The 18297-nt window shown below is 36.8% G+C and overlaps 1 protein-coding gene across 1 annotated transcript in view; it reads right to left on the bottom strand.

Annotated features, from left to right (window-relative positions):
* Positions 1-18297, bottom strand: part of PLXDC2 (plexin domain containing 2) — a 465187-nt gene that overhangs the window by 92708 nt on the left and 354182 nt on the right. The window contains 2 exon segments of the mRNA XM_033209382.1: positions 7824-7905; positions 8144-8239. Of these exon segments, the coding sequence (XP_033065273.1) occupies positions 7824-7905; positions 8144-8239 (178 nt within the window).

Below are 18297 nucleotides of genomic sequence, written 5' to 3'. Positions count from 1 at the left end.
TAAAACAAGTATAACACTGGCACCTACTTTCAAATCAATTAATTTATGAAATATAGGTGATTCTTTTTGTTTCTCTTTTCATTACTGCAAAGGAATTAAGTTCATTCAATGGAAAATAACAGCAGTTCCAGAGTACACTCAGGGAAATGCAGTAGAAATAACAAAGTCGAAAAATGTAGAAAAGTTGTTAGGAAACATCTTTTTCCATCATCTCATATATTTTCCCAAATAATGATGTGATACTGCTGTTATGTAAATACATGTCTTTACCATGAATAAGGAGGGGCTTATTCTGCTTATTCTTTTAATGGATGGAATCATGGAATACTTTTATTTATATGTTTCTACCAGGAGCAAGCTTATAAGTTTGACTGGATCTAAGAAAATATAAGGTGGAGGCCGGGCGCGGTGGCTCAAGCCTGTAATCCCAGCACTTTGGGAGGCCGAGACGGGCGGATCACGAGGTCAGGAGATCGAGACCATCCTGGCTAATACGGTGAAACCCCGTCTCTACTAAAAAATACAAAACCTAGCCGGGGGAACTGGCGGGCGCCTGTAGTCCCAGCTACTTGGGAGGCTGAGACAGGAGAATGGCGTAAACCCGGGGGGGCGGAGCTTGCAGTGAGCTGAGATCCGGCCACTGCACTCCAGCCTGGGCGACAGAGCGAGACTCCGTCTCAAAAAAAAAAGAAAATATAAGGTGGAAAATTTTGTTTGAAAGTGAGGCACCAAAAGACTAACACCAAGAGGTTAAGTGTTCAACATGCCTCACTGTGATTATTGACATCTTATGCCGTACACAAGCTTAGTTCTCTCTATAGCAATTTGGTCAATACTGACAAAACCCAGTGGATAGTAATAGCCAAAATGGGCAATCAGAGTTCTCAGGAAAGTAGAAATTCCTGGCCTTAATTATCTGCATAATTCAGTCCAACCATACGTGTAAAAGATCTGTATTTGCCCAGACACTGTGTTGGGTACTGTGGAAGATGCTAAAATGAGTAAGAGTGCATTTCTACTCCTTAAAAGAGCTAATGTTTCCTTATTTCTCCTTTGCTGGTTCCTCCTTCTGTCTCCCAATTCAGGTGGCAAAAATTCAACTCATACAAAAAGTCTGTAATAAACAGTAACAGTCTCTTGTCTCTCCCTGTTCACTTGTTTCCCGAGTGACAAATACTGTTGTTTCTCACATATCTTTTCAAAGGTTTTCTATGTCTATCCAAACATATGCATATGTAAATGTACTTAAAACAATTCTACGTAATGAAAAATTAGCATCATACCTTATGATGCCATGCCACAAAGTTAGTTTCTGAAACCTCTTAAGCTGCTTTCAATTTATACTCTCTCCATAGCTGATTTCATTCAGTCCCACAAATTTAAACACTATCTATATGATAATGACTCTCCAATCTGAACCTCTAGTCTTTCTTGGAATTCCTGGCTTACATATCCCCTATCTACTCAACATTTCCACTTGAAGTCTGATAGGCATCCCAGACTTATCTTGTCCCAAAGCAAACTCTTTATTTCTCTTCATCCTAGTCTTTTTTCTTGTGCTGTCTTACCCATCTCAAAAGAGTGCCAACATCCACCAGTTGCTGAAACAAAAATCTAAGAAATATCCTTGATTCTTCTTCTTCCCTTCTACTTCACTTCTAATTTGTTAGTAAATAATCTGTTTCGGAAAACCAAATACCACATGTTCTCACTCATAAGGGGAGTTGAACAATGAGAACACACAGACACAGGGAGGCAAACATCACACACCACAGCCTGTCAGGTAGTACGGGACGAGGAGAGGGAGAGCATTAGGACAAATACCTAACGCATGCGGGGCTTAAAACCTGGATGACAGGTTGATAGGTGCAGCAAACCACCATGGCACATGTATACCTATGCAACAAACCTGCATGTTCTGCGCATGTATCTTAGAGCTTAAAGTAAAAATTTTTTAAAAAGAAATCCAAAATAGCCATATAGAAAACCAATTTCATAGTTCCTTATAAAGTTATATATTTACCACCCAACCCAGAGAGATGGAAACATCTGTCTGTAAAAATGGTTGTACATGAATATTCATAGTGGGTTTATTCATCACTCATAACAGCCTCTAAAAATAACCCAAATCTTCATTTACAGGCAAATAGTAAATAAATTGTTGTGTATTCACTCACTCAGCAATTGAAAGGACCAAATTTCTGATATTTGAACAGTATAGTATAGATTAATTGAAAAAATGTTATGTTGAGTGAAAGAAAGCTAAATTCAGAATTGTAAATACCATGTGATTCCCTTTATATATAGGTGTAGATTGGACAGAATAAATGTATGATGATAGGAATAGGATCAGTGGTTGCTACATAAGGTAGTGGCGGTGAGGAGGAATTCGCTGTAAAGGAACATGAAGGAAATCTATATTTTGATGCAGCGATCATTACATGGGAATTTACACTTTTTAAAGCTGCCTCATACATTTAAAATGTGCATATTTTATTGTATGTAAATTATACTTCAATAAACTTGATTAAGACACACACGCACAAACACACACACATAATCTGTTTCCTTCCCAAATACCTTGCATTGATTGATCTCTCCTGATCCTCAGAATCATCACACTCGTCCAAGTTACTCTTTTTTTTTTTTTTTTTTTTTTTTTTTTTTTGAGACGGAGTCTCGCTCTGTCGCCCGGCCTGGAGTGCAGTGGCCGGATCTCAGCTCACTGCAAGCTCCGCCTCCCGGGTTTACCGCCATTCTCCTGCCTCAGCCTCCCGAGTAGCTGGGACTACAGGCGCCCGCCACCTCGCCCGGCTATTTTTTTCTATTTTTTTAGTAGAGACGGGGTTTCACAGTGTTAGCCAGGATGGTCTCGATCTCCTGACCTCGTGATCCGCCCGTCTCGGCCTCCCAAAGTGCTGGGATTACAGGCTTGAGCCACCGCGCCCGGCCCCAAGTTACTCTTATTACCTCCTGTGCACTATTGCACAAGCTCACTACTAGCCTCTTCCTTTTCATTCTGGACCACTCCCCAAACAAGCAAACAAACAAATCAACAAAAGCTCTGTTCTCCATGAAGCAGCCAAAGTTCCACTTTTAAATACGGTAAAATCACGTGCCTTCTTTGCATAAGTGATAAAGTCTAAATGCTTTCCATGATTCTGAGGATAAAACTCTCCCTAGCTTACAGAGCCATCTGTGTTCCAGCACTTGGGTAGCTTTCTGAGCTTATCTGATGTCACTCTCACTCCAAAATCAGCTTGGAATTCTCCCAATGCACCAGGTTTATTTCCTTTCCTCATTGGGTCAAACTTGGACCCACCATAGGGCCACTGCATGGGCCATTCAAATGGCATTTCAAGTCTCTTTGCTTTCACCTCGCTGTAGCTGCCTACCCATCATTCAGATCTTTGTTTATTTATTACCCCCTCCAAAAAGCCTTTCCTGGCCACCCAGCCAAGAGCAATTTGGCTCTTACAAATCCAGCAGACAACCCATCACTATCTGACTTTTTCTGCCTAATTATTAATTCATTAATTTTCTGGCTTACTAAGCTAAATTCCAAGCTCCATGAGAGCTACGGTTTTGATTAATACTTTATTGCTCTAACTACCTTAGTGTTTAGATCAATGCCTGACATGTGTTATGCATTCTATACATTAAGTAAATAAATGAGTGAATGAATAAGTGCAAAAAATATATTTTCATTTAAAAATTAATCAAACCATGCTGTCTTCAAAAAGCAAGGTTACTTAAAGGCAATATCAAAAAGTAAACTCCTGCTATTGTTACCAATTTTGGTATATTCTCCCCTTACATTTTCCTGTTTATTTCTCTTACCATAACACTCATCACGATTAACTCTATTTTCTATATATCTATTTGCTTGAACTCTGTCTCCCTATACCAAATAGAAAGCTCTCCTTCGGTAGTGATTTTTGTCTGTCTTTTTTCACTACTGAACACACAATCTTGGTGACTGACTTGAACAGAGACACTCACAAATTTTTGTGGAATGAGTGAAGCTATAAGGTGCAGTTGAAAGTGATTGATTAGGTATTCTCAGTTTGCAATGAGGAAACAAAAGCACTCTTAGTTCAAAGAAATGGACCAAGTAATTTAAGTAAGCACTTGAGATCATGGATCTCTTTATGTTTCTATAACTCAGATTCTCTTAGAGCTTGGGAAAGCCATTGCAAACATTTTGCCTTAGTTTTTGCTCCCTGAAAAATGGGAATTAAATGAAATAAACAAACCAATTAAAATTATCTTATCTTTTTAGAGCAAGCCCTACTTGAGAGTTCAGTAATTACCACCAACTGATTATCATTCAGGGATAAGTAAGCACAAAGAAGAAAGTAAGAGCGATGGGAGAAAAAAAACCAGAGGGGCAATTTTTGTGCTGCTTAGGTTAAGACTTCTTTTGTTTTGTTGAATTTGTTCATAAAAGCTGTAAAGTCTGGGGAAATGCTTCTGGGCAGCAAAGCAAAGTTCTGAAGCTTACAGGTCTAAGGAGAAATTTATAAAATGCAGTGGGGAAATTAAGTTGAACAAAAGTGCATGAGGCATAGTTAAACCGATTAATTAAACAGGTTTTGATATGTATATAATGGGGTTGCCGAAGAATTAAAAATAAATTCAAGATTTTAAATAAGTGTTTGGTATTCAATAAAACACCAACAGTAACATTCAGATAACTTGTAGTTTTTTTTGAGTAGTGTTCTTTGAAGAATTTCTTTCTCATTCATATGCCTCACCAACTCTCTTTCCCTCAGTAATCTTAAAGAAACTATGCTTTCAATAATATGCAAAAGCCTTAGACTTTGCTCGATTATCCTCTACATTCTTCTTATGCCAGTTTCAAAGTGATGATACTTTCTTGTGGCATCAACTAGGACAGATTTATTTTTCAGTAATACATCTACAGTTTTTCAGAAAGCAATGAAAATTATCTTGCTTGATGCACCTGCAACCTGGCAGGTGTGACACAGAACAGGTGTCGAAAAAACAAGACCAAAAGCTGGGCATCACAAAGATGGAGGTTTGACTCCAAACTTATCACTTAAGAGCTATGAGACCCTGTACACGTAGCTGAGCTCCTAAAACTTTCAGGTTCCTCTGCTGTGAAAATGTTAAGCGTGATATTTGCAAATTCCTTGGCTTAATGTCTGGCAGAGACAACTCTCAATAAACTGAAAGTATTAACAGTAGAAGCAGATTCTAACTCGCAGATATGTTTTGATTGTCAAAATTGCTTGTTTGGAAGTTTAAACATATATTTCATCAAAAATTATATTAAAAGATGAAACGATCAGTGGTAAGCAGGTTTCTAGATGAACCTTCAAAACCTCCATTTACCATAACACAATTTAAGTCAAAAATTCTCCTAATTGTCTTCTGGTTAGGGTGGTCAAATGGCCCTTGTTTTTTTCTTGGACTTTCCTGGTTTTAGCATTGAAAGTCCCTCATCTTGGGAAACCCTTTGGGCTAGACAAATTTTAGTATGATTCCTTCGTTTGGAAGCTAATCATTATTCATGTGTTCATCCTTTTTTTTGTCTGCAGTCCCACGTATGTTCTTAGGCTTCAGAGATATAAGGACAAATTGGATATGGTCTCTGCCTTTAATAAACTTAGAGCCTAGCAAAGAAGACAGACAAATGAACAAGCATCAGCAGGCCCCACACAAAACGCTAATGATGGCGGTTTGCCCAGGATGCAGAAAAACAGCTGATAGGCACCTCACGCAGACTTGGATGAGGTGATCACTGAAATGGATCTGAAGTAGGTATGCAGCTCAAACCAGTGCCTCCTATGTAATTCCTTTGGACATTTTCCAATTCTGAGATCAGATTTCCTTAAATATACATATTAAAATGTTATCTCTTTAGATTCCCTTATGTCGGTATCTAAACAGATTTTGAATAACTTCTGATATGCATATAATCTTTATGGAAAACTTAGTAAAATATCAATATAAATAACCATAAACCCTGCTTTTATAGCAGTTCCTCCTACTTTAGATATATAACTAACTTAAAAATCTCCTTTTAAAAACGCAAACTGCCTGCTTGCTTTTGTATTATTTGGAATTCATTTCACAAAGGAAATTACTAGAACGCCCCGTTAAATTGAAAACAAAACAGAAGTTATCATAAATAATATTTTTCTACCCATAATACTACAGTAGTTGCTCTAAAGTTAGTGAGTTAAAAATATTTCCCAAAGCTTGTGATCGAAATATCGGCATTTTTTTTTGCATTCTTCAATAAGTTTTTTTTTTTTTTGAGACGGGGAGTCTCGCTCTGTCACCCAGGCTGGAGTGCAGTGGCCGGATCTCAGCTCACTGCAAGCTCCGCCTCCCAGGTTCACGCCATTCTCCTGCCTCAGCCTCCCGAGTAGCTGGGACTACAGGCGCCGCCACCTTGCCCGGCTAGTTTTTTTTTTTTTTTTGTATTTTTAGTAGAGACGGGGTTTCACCGTGTTAGCCAGGATGGTCTCGATCTCCTGACCTTGTGATCCGCCCGTCTCGGCCTCCCAAAGTGCTGGGATTACAGGCTTGAGCCACCACGCCCAGCCAAATTCTTCAATAAGTTTTAAAGGATTCCTGGAGCATGTCTTTATCGTTACAGCAAATGCTATAGCAAGAAGATGGTAAGACAGACTGCTCATACAACCGAAAGCTCGGGTATAACATACACGGATTAACAGCATGAATATTCAGTTTTCCTCCTGGGGAAACAATCTTCATAGACTCTGAAGGCGAGAAAGGCGGACTGTAAACTCCACAGGGGACAGGGACCGTGTCAATATTGTTTACTGCTGTGTTCCCAGTACCCGGAACATCACCGATGCACAAAATCGTTGAGTAAATAACAAAACAAATTTACAAGTTTTCATCCTGTATTTCCAACAAATGATTATTCAGTCTCTGAAAAGCTCTAGTAACTGGAAAACCATCTTTGCCACCTATCAAAATCAGTAAACCTCTTTGACACCAGTAAATTATGTAGCTTAAGTTTCACAGTTAGCTAATTACAATGTGACGTCAAAACCACATGTTCTATATTTGTATTAGATTATATCTGCAATCTCGACCAATAAGCTTTGAGATGCTACGTAGGAATTTACTAAGAATGTTCATGTGATTATTATAAACTACCCTTGCTATGAAAATATATCTCATAACATGCTTCTGTAGGTTTATCGGCTCGTCAACTCCTCTATAATCATCCTGTATTTTAAGTCCCACAGAGAATTATAAATACATGTCAGATAATGACCTTATTAAATATAAAGGCTCTTAGTCATTTTGAGCTCTCAGACAAAGGAAAATAGTAAAATCCCCACTTATGAGTTTTGTTTTGCATTTTGATCATGATATCTACATATTTTATACATACCATAGTGCTAATGCATACATATGCTACACAGTTGACATCCACTTCAAACTCAATGGGATTTTTAAAATTTTTTGTAAAAATAGGGTCTGGCTATGTTGCCAAGGCTGATCTTCAACTCCTAGGCTCAAGTGATCCTCCTGCTTTGGCCTCCCAAAGTGCTGAGACTACAGGCATGCACCCTCCTCCATGCCCAGTTAATATGTTAAAACTTTTTTGGTAGAAACAGGGTCTTACTATGTTGCCCAGGCTGATCTTGAACTCCTGGGCTCAAGTAATCCTCCTACTTTGGTCTCTCAAAGTGCTGGGATTACAGGTGTGAGCCACTGCGCCTGTCCATAAGTTTTTTTTTTTTCTTTTTAATTTCTAATCTTTCAAAATATCTTTTAAAATTTTATTATTATTCTTATTATTATATTTTTACCTTTGAAGTTTACTACACCAACTGCAGTTGAAGCCAATCTGAGAAGACACACAGGGGCCGCATCTGTTAAACTGGAGACATGCTAGCAAACAGGAAAGAACAGATTCAGATTCACAAAGACTAGCAGGCAACATGGGGGCAAAGAGATGACTCAACTAAAATAAAAATCACTGTCCCCCAATCCTCAGGATCAAAATGCCCATGCATGCCAAACACAATTATAATGGTAATTATTTAATACGATTATTATAACCATTGAACAGATCAGACCACTAAATTTGCAAATCCTGTTTTCCACCTAGGTTTACATATTCACTTACTAGGTAATGGGGTCATCTCCACAGCTGAAATGTTGGTAATTTTTGACATTTGTAGCTCTACTCGGTGGTATTCATAAATTGTTCTTCTTCGAACATCTAGAAAAAAAAATGGGAAAAAAATCAACTTTTAACATTTCCCTGCTTACAAAACAACAGCATTTTAATAATGGATATAGAATTATATACAAATGGTCCAATGTGGTTTTAAAATTAAGCCTCATCCTGTGAGAAGACTGATTATAAAATACATAAAAATCACATGCCAAGTAACCGGAAATCTTTTTATCAACGAAGTCGAAAGTGTTGATTAGGGTCTCAGATTTCTCACTTGCTTATTAAGGCTTCAACTCATTGCCATTCAGACTATACTAAACATTTTTTGGATAGATTTACATATTTTCAAAGATGTTGACTCATGAAATCAAGAAGGTAAAATGATATCATTTCTTCAATACTAAAGCTGAAGTGTTGAGAAATGGGTAAAAATGTTTCACAATCTAAATAAAGTTAACGGAGAATAACAATGTGATTGCTTTAAAAGTTTAGAATAAACTTCTTCAATAAAAGTAAAACATACATTAAATCATTCTTGTATTTCGTGGTGATCATAGTTAATAATATTGCATTGTGCATGAAATTTAAAAAAATAGATTTTTTAGTCTTCTCACCTCACACACACACACACACACACACACACAATAACTATGTGAGTGATGAATGCGTTAATTAGCTTGATTGTGGGGAACATTTCAGCATGCATAAATATATCAAATCATCACCCTGTATATCTTAAATACATATGGTTTTTATTTGTCAATTATATCTCCATAAAGCTGGAGGGAAAAAAGGAACTTAAATCACTTTAAAAATAAGGATTGCTACGTATTAAATACACAGTATAATATCTAAAGAAGGTTAATTAGCATTTATATTGCACAATGTAGTTTATAAATCATTAGCAAATCCATCAATGTCCCTGAGGAAGAAGATAGATGGAGACTTTGACAAGAACTCTAACCATTTAAAATCCAGTAAATATAAGCAAACATATTTTAACACCAAACCAGAACAAAACATTCAAATATACTTAAAATGCCCTTTTAAGCCTTATACTAATGTGCTCGCCCGGGTTTGGTCAATGTAAGTGTAAAAATAATGTTGTCAAGATTTTATTCCACTCCTGAAATGCCTGTAGTGATATGAATGCATTTCTGGAATAACAGCACATCTATGGATAATTAATAAGGCTATAAACTATTTTTATTTTTATTTTTGAGACAGGGTCACCCTCTGTTGCCCAGTCAGCGGTGTAATCATGGCTCAATGCAACCTGGACCTCCTGGGCTCAAGCGATTCTCCCACCTTAGTCTCCCAAGTAGCTGGGACTACAGGCATTTGCCACCATACCCACTTAACTTTGTTCTTATTTTTTGTAAAAATGGAGTCTGGTTATGTTGCCCAGGATGGTCTTGAACTCCTGGACTCAAGTGATCCTCCTGCTTCGGTCTCCCAAAGTGATGGGATTACAGGCATGCACTCCCATGCCTAGTTAATTTGTTAGAACTGTTTTTGGTAGAAACAAGGTCTTGCCATGTTGCCCAGGCTGAGCCCACTCCTGGGCTCAAGCAATCCTCCTACTTTGGTCTCCCAAAGTGTTGAGATTACAGGTGTGAGCCACTAAGCCTGTCCATAAGTTATTTTTAAAATATCACAGTATCCAATTTGGGGAAGTAATGTCATAGTGGTTAATAATATGTGCTCTGAAACATTCTGTCTACGTTCAAACCCCAGTTTTGCTGTGAGGAATCTGTGTTACCTTGGGCTCCTTTGCTAGCTTTTCTGTGCCTCAGTTTCCTCATCTATGAAATAGGGATAATAGCACCTATATTACTGCATTGCTTTGAGGATTAAAATGAGATAATATAGGAAAATTGCTAGACAGTCCCTTTCACACTGTAAATGCTCATTACATATTAGATACAATTTTTGTCTAACTTTAATATGACAACCTCAGATCATACAAGTTACATGCTGCAGTTAATAATCTAATGTCGATAGATCCAAACCTACTGAAATCACACTACAATCCTGGAATCAAACTTCTAGTAATTCTTCTCCATTTTTCACTTACAGAAAGTTAAATTTATATCGAAATCATTAGACCCAACGATGACCTTCTCTAAAATATAGAGCAGGGAATGTGGTGGCCCAGATGATAGTGAGTTACCTTTTAGTAGAATTGTTGAGAAAAAGAAGATACCTACTCATCTGAGAATTTGCAGAGGCTGTCAAATGTTTACTTCTACAAGTATCTCTCCTTTTCTCTACTCATATATTTTTATCCACTTCTAATTATTCACCATGAAATTGTATTGCAGAAGGGGTGGGGAAAGGGTCGAAGCAAACCCTTCTGTGACTTGATGTGGCTGTGGGTCACTGCCTGAAAATATCTCAGTGGTATCAGATTGAAAAACACTGTTTAAGAACTCTAATACAGTGAAATTTTGGTATAACTGAAAGATGCATATACATTCTTCAAAAAGTAGACTTCATTAAAAAAACAGAGGAAATACTGGTTTCATGGTACATAGTAAGGTTTCACGAAGTATATAAATCACATCTGTTTTTTTTTTTTTTGCTTTTAAAACAAATAAAAAGATGGCTCATCTTCTGTCTGTGTCTAAATAGAATTCATTCCTATGTATTGCTTTCCCATGTATTTTGCTAAAGCATCAAGTTCTTATAAATAAATAAATAATGTGGCCTTTCCATAAGATCACTAGGATGGGGGTTCTTGAGTCTTCACACTAAAGTTTGCACAGAATCTGTCATATTACTTGGTGCTTAAAATACTAGTATTCCTTTTATTTCATGTTACACTTTGAAATTCTCAACTACTAACAATGATTGAGAAGCTTCTGAGAGTTATTGATCGTGCATATGGAGTAAAGAGAAAGTGTGACCTCCTTTTGCTATGCTAGTTCTATTACCTGCTCAGAGACCTCTACATATTGTGAGGAGATGAACTGAACAAAATCCAAATTAATGAGAATTACTTTTGTTCGATGACCTGCCAATTAACGACGACTTCCAAATGCTCATTTATGTAGTATTTCAGAGATACTTCTATAAGAAACAAGTAATTAGAATTCTGGTTACCCCTGTCAATGCTAGAAGCTTTCATATGATTCCAAAAATATATTTTACTCATGGGTCTTCTCCAAGAATAAGCCAAAATAAAGTTGAATTAAACATTCAGTCTTAGTGATGGTGATTCAACTTCAATAGATCAATACTCACCCATCAGTGCCTTTTAAAAGTTAAGAAAAATTAAATTTGAGTAGATTAACATAGAGAAAATGTGATCAAAATCTTACAGTGATGTGTAGCAAAGTGCAAATATTGCATGTTTTAGAAAGCCTGATCAATACCAGCAGAAAGGACAATGTGATCATATGGAAACACCAAGAATCTTCCTTGATCAATATCCACTCTAGCTGAAGTGAACACAGACTAATGAGTACTCTGAGGCATGATTAGCCATGATCTAGTTCATTTTCCTGCCTTGAAAGCTTAACATTCACATAGAGACTATATGAGAAATCGCCTAACTTGTCTTACTCTTTTTTTTTTTTTTGAGACAGAGTCTAGCTCTGTCGCCCAGGCTGGAGTGCAGTGGCGCGATCTCGGCTCACTGCAAGCTCCGCCTCCCGGGTTTACGCCATTCTCCTGCCTCAGCCTCCCGAGTAGCTGGGACTACAGGCGCCCGCCTCGTCGCCCGGCTAGTTTTTTGTATTTTTTTTAGTAGAGACGGGGTTTCACTGTGTAGACCAGGATGGTCTCGATCTCCTGACCTCGTGATCCACCCGTCTCGGCCTCCCAAAGTGCTGGGATTACAGGCTTGAGCCACCGCGCCCGGCCTTGTTTTACTCTTATATTGTATAAATATTATAATATTTTGTCTGAATTGTCAAATGAATGATTTGCTAACATTTCCCTATTTATGTGTTGCCAATGCTTAATGACTGGCTCCATATGCTTGTATCTTATTTCTTTTCTGATTCAAATCGAGTCCAGCACAAACACCGTTTATTGAATACTCTTTAATGGAAATAGCCTGTATCGTATAACCACAAGATTCATTTCCAGCATGAAGACTCAGGAAAAAAGAGACTCTTGAGATACAATTGACACTATTATAGTGGCTACAGGCTTTCCTCAGAAAAGTGCAATGCATTAGCAGAATTAGCTAATTGGAGTTGTCAAATAAAAAATGCATTTGCCAGAATCATTTTAAAAATTTCTCTCTGTAGTTCTAATTCTCTGAAATAATAACGTCATTAGGCATTCAATAAAACACAAACCTTAGTTGAGCATGAAATGCTAATTTAAGCCTTTTAGATTGTCCTGTCAACATGCCCTCATTGCTGGCAAAGTTTCAGGACACTGGTAAAACTTACATGGCCAGAGTTCCTAAGTTACTTGAGTAAGCATAAAGGAAATAAAAAATATGACCTAAAACAACCTTCAAATTTCTTTTTCTCTCACGTATATTTTACTAATGGCTTAAACCAGCTGCATTTCCTGCCTTCCTTTGACAATTACTTTGCCCTGGACTTGACATGTTCCTAAGACATTAACTGATAAATACTCAAGGTGATGGATACCCCAAACACCCTGACCCGATAAGATCATTACGTAGTCTATGCAGGTAGCAAATACTCACATGTCCCCATATGTAAAGTATTAGGCATCAGTAAAAGAAACAAATGATTAAGGAACAAAAAGAGAACCAGAACCAGCAGTGGGACAGTAAAGGGTCCATGCAGTGTCACAGTGGGCCAGTGTGGCAGGTGGGCTGCGGGCCAGTGACAATACCATGGCTCCATTGCTGAGGGCTGCTTGTTCTGAACCTGGTGTTTTTGCAGGGGACATGCCTCCCTGCTCCTGAGACTTACAGGAAGAAGGCGTGATATGTATTTGCCAAGTCATTACATCTCTCTCTCTCTTTTTTTTTTTTTTCTTTTTCTTTTCACAAAGGAGACTGTGACTTCATTAAATTGAATTGGGTGTGTTGAGGCTCAGAAAACAATATCCCAAAATGAAGGCCTTAGAGGCAGCTTCTGAAGCAAATGTTTTTCCTTTTCTTTCTTTCTTTTTTAAAATTTGTGTAAATGTAAGGGGTAGAAGTGCAGTTTTGTTACATGGATATATTGTGTAGTGGTGAAGTCTGTGCTTTTGGCGCTCCTGTCACCCAAATAGTGTACATTGTACCCAATAACTAATTTCTCATCCCCAAAACCCTGTCCCTGCTCCCACCCTTCTCAGTCTCCAATATTTTCCTTCCAGGCTGGTCTGAAACTGGCGGGCTCAAGTGATCCTCCCACCTTGGTCAACCAAAATGCTGGGATTCCATGCACAAGCCACTGCTCCCAGCTAAACACAGTTCTAAATTGTTAAACATTTACTTTCTCTAAGAGTATTGTATAGGATTATATGTTAATAAATAAAGAAAATGAAATAAAAGAAAGAATTTAACCACAAGTCCCTGAAGAAAGCCTTTCTTGTTCGTAACAATTTTAGAAAAATTCTCAAATATGTAAAAATGGATTAATCAGTGATTTCTATGTCCAGAAACTTTTTAGAATTTTGCTTGTCTTTAAAAATCAAGTCAGGGTCAGTCAACTAGCTTACATTAGAAATGTATGCATTAAACTAATAAAATCTCATTTTATGCAATGCCCTCTATCAAACATCATGATTTCTATTTATTTCTGCTTTTGTTGAGCCTTTGGTGAGCTAGCGCATACTTGAGAATGTAAGCACCTAATGAAATTGTGCTATAAACAGAAGCAATTTTATCTTCTGAAAAATGAATAATTTTGAAGCGTTTTCCATTTTGAGGTGAGCAAAGGTAAGATGACACAATTTACTGGAGACCTGTTGATTGATCTGTTTTTAAGCGAATGAGAAGACCACAACTCTGAAAATAACAAATGAGGCCCAGTTCCTCTGAAAGGGCTTGAACTGGGTTCTAGAAAATATTATAACATAAAAAAGGTCAAGTTTTTTCAAGATTATTTATATTTTTCATAAGTTTTGACCACATATTTTCATTATGGCTGCTACATAATTATAGTGAATGTGTCCTACCACTGAATCAAAATTGCAAATTGTTTTCTATGGGAAAAATTAGTTAAAATGATTATGTTTGAAATGCTGTTATTTAATAAATATACTTATATTTGAAAATTTATTATTTAATCACAGTTAATGTTCTAAGGCCTTTATCCTAAGCAAAGAAGAAATAAAAACAATGTTTATGTAAGTATTATGCTTGGCGTTTAATATTTTACTTAAATATGTGGATATGGTCTATGGTTACCCTATCCAACATGATAGCCACTGGGCACATATGGCTATTTAACATAAACTTAATGAATTAAATTCAATTAAAAATTCAATTGCTCAGGCTCACTAGTCATATTGCAAGTTCGTAGTAGCCACATGTGACTAGTGAGATCGCATGATACGATTCAGGTTCACAACATTTCTATTAGCATAGGAAGTTCTGAATAGCATACTGGTCTACGCTATTATTATTATTTTTAATTAAAGCTTAAGATAGTTTGTATATTTCATGGGCAAAGCTGTGTTTTTGTTTGTTAAGGTTATTTTGTTCACTGTCTAAAAGTAATATGAAAAAATTGCTGCCTGGGTCGGGCATGGTGGCTCACACCAGTAATTCCAGCACTACGGGAGGCTGAAGCAGGTGGATCACTTGAGGTCTGGAGTTCAAGATCATCCTGGCCAACATAGTGAAACCCTGTCTCTACTAAAATTACAAAAATTAGCGGGGCATGGGGATACACCTGTAATGCCAGCTACTTGGGAGACTGAGGCAGGAGAAGCGCTTGAACCCAGGAGGTGGAGGTTACAGTGAGCCAAGATCTAGCCACTGCACTCCAGCCTGGGCAAAAGAGTTAGACTCCGTCTAAAAAAAGAAAAAAAGTGGTGCCTGGTCTGTAAGCTTATCAAAAGACCACATACAGCAAAATATACACCTACAATTGTTCCTCAAAGAGTTCAATGATCCTCTTTGTAGTATTTTTAAAATATATTTGCTCTACTAGTTGTCAGTTTTATTTCTGAAAATGTTTAATGTTTCTTATGGAGCTATGAATAATAAACAGCAAAGCAAGGGTGCATTGTAGCACAAACAATGTCAATACATTTAAAACAGCAGATACTGATACAAAGAGGCTTGACCTTAAGAAAGTACCAAATAATACACTGTGAGTGAGAAAAATAAAGGAATATTCTAAGGGATTCAGATATAGTCACCATCATAACTTGGAGTAGAAGCATTTTAAATGAGGTCAGCTGCTTTCCAGATTGGAACAAGGCCCTGCATGTGTGTGTTCACGTAACTTTCTCTTTACTTAAATGGCATGGCCTTATCTTTTCCAGATTAAAGAACCACATGGCATGAGTGGATTTTCCGAGTTTCTTGCTGGGAAGATTAGACTCATTAAGCTCGGAAGGTAGAGAAACAGTGAGGCCTGATGGGGTAAGTCAGCACCCCAGAGATTATGCTTGAAATTCAAAGTGTTACACTGGAGGAGAGAGAAACACACTAGTGCAAGTGGCACTAGTGAGAATTGTGCATGTATTCAGGAAGACCTCTGCATGTTGTGTAAGGATGTGGAAGGACATAAGCTGAGGCTGAGAAAGAATTACTTGATAGAGCTATTCACCAAGAACTTATGGAAATTACAAACGACATAGGAATATATGACAGTGTTAAAACTTTCTGGTAATTGAAAGACAATTAGAGCAACAATGAAATACTATTTTGTGCTTATCAAATTTGCAGAGTTAAGAATGAATATTAGAAAGCACTTTAGGAAATGGGATATTTCTAACATAACGATGGGTAGTAAACTGCTTCAACCTTGATGGAAGCAATGTGTCAAAATACATTCAAAACAATATTAATATTCAGCATCTACAAATTCACTTTTTGAGAATCAGATACATGCAAAAATGTAAAAGCAAGGATATTTAGCACCATTTTACTGATAATATGAGATGCAAACCATGTAACCAACCTCTTTAGTGACAGGTTACATAAATTATGAAACAAAGAAATTCGTTATAGCTATTAATGACATTTTGGACAGATATTTAACAGTGTAAAATATGTTTTATATATGAAGGTGAAAACAGGAGGCAGAATTCTTTACAGCATAATGCCAATTTTCTTAATGTGTGTGTATGTTCATATATGTGTATATTACAAATAAATAGTTGGATACAGATACATGAAAACATTTATTGCGATTTCTCTGTAGTAGATTTCTAGGTAATTAAAATTTTCCTTCTTGGGGTTCCTGTTAATTTACAAATTACTCAGAATTATAATGTGCTATGCTTCTAATCATAAGTATATTTTTACATTCATATTTCTGAAATGAACAACCACAGTCAGTCCTATACTTAGACCTGTTTTTCATAGCTGTACCTGTGGATATTGAATTAGCTGATCTCTATGGTTCTTTCTGTTTCTAAAGTTTTACAAATACATTTTATGAAAAACAGTGATTTAGAGACATACAGATGGACAGACAGGCAGACTCAAGTCTTATGAAGAGATATAAAGCAACACACAACCACATAGTCAGAAAGCATTGAAGTTCCAGAGAGACACCGTCACTGTGTTTCTGTGGTTCCACTCTGATGGGCACCCGGACTTGGCAGTGACATCTAAGCTAGTATCGCTGTTTTTAAAGGTGATAATGATGATGGAAAAAACAGTAACTTTAAGTACAAGTATACTACATACGCTCTGCTAGGTAATGCATGCTGTGTATACATGGCATTTTAGGTACTAAGATGCTCATTTTATGTAGAAAGAAAGTTACAGAAATTAAATAAAAGTTTAACGTTTCATGACCAATAATCAAATGACAATATTTCTTATACTTTCTTTACTTTTAATTTCCACCTTTTTAAACATAAGCCTTAGTTTTACCACAGACCTTTCCCTCTCATTTTGAGGGGGCAAAGGTATTTCTCTTGTAAACTCAGAAGGATTTATCAATTTACTAACAATGCCTGAATTCCCTTTGATATTGAAACTATCAGATCACCTGATCTTTTATGAAAGAAAATAAAGCTGCTTTAATTAATTACACTTGAAATTTACATTGAAATCATTTACTATTTGGGGGTCTTTAAAAACTGAAAAGCAAGTGTTTTGTTGTTGTGAGGAAGAATGAATGGGGAGAAATTTTAATAATAAATAAATTAAAATTGCTTTACAGCATTTTGAATGCTTTACCAAACCTTCACCAAATCTGATAAGAATGGTATAGTAATGATGATCTACTGGGAAATACTCTTTTCCAGGCTTTAGCTCACATTCCCATGTTCCCATGGCTACATGAAGCCAGAGGTTTAGGTAATATAATCTGTGTAACCAAAATGATTAACAGAATAGAAAATTGATCTTATGGGAATAGGGTTCTATGTAACACACCTTGCAATGCAGAAGAAATGAAACTACTCACTACTCAGGATAATCATCAGTTGTTCCCTAGATCCACTTGGTGGGGGGAAAAATGTTAACAGAGGCAAAGTATTTAAATTCCCTACAAAGACAATTCCTAATAGCGAGTGTTGCTAAATAAGGGAACTGAATTTTGAAAAGGACTTATATCGGTCTAAATTCTGATTGTTGAATATGTAACATAGGTCTGTAGGAATCAACTTATTTCTCACAAAAGAACTGTACTTGTATAACCTGCATTGTGCTAATCTTGAGTTATCCTAATCTTTGGCATAAAGATGCGCTTTTTGTTAGCTGAGAATACAATGCAACCATATATCTCTTGTTATACAGAAGCTCATGTAACAGACACAGTTATACTTTACAAATATGGGAGAGACTTTTAAGGAGATAAATTTTTTTGTTCCCAAATGATTTTTAAGTAGAACATATTGATTCTAATTTTCTTGCATAAATATGGTCCCATCTAACAGCAACAATGGCAGAACTAGAGACCCAAATCTTTCATTCCTTCTTGGCTAATTTTCTCAGGATGGAACAGTAAGGTTAACAGAAAATGTGACTGCTTTTCAGTATGCAAATT

Source organism: Trachypithecus francoisi, unplaced genomic scaffold (assembly GCF_009764315.1).
Source record: "Trachypithecus francoisi isolate TF-2019V2 unplaced genomic scaffold, Tfra_2.0 Lachesis_group9, whole genome shotgun sequence".
In the NCBI taxonomy this organism is placed as follows: Eukaryota; Metazoa; Chordata; class Mammalia; order Primates; family Cercopithecidae; genus Trachypithecus; species Trachypithecus francoisi.
This window is presented reverse-complemented; position numbering and strand designations above follow the sequence as displayed.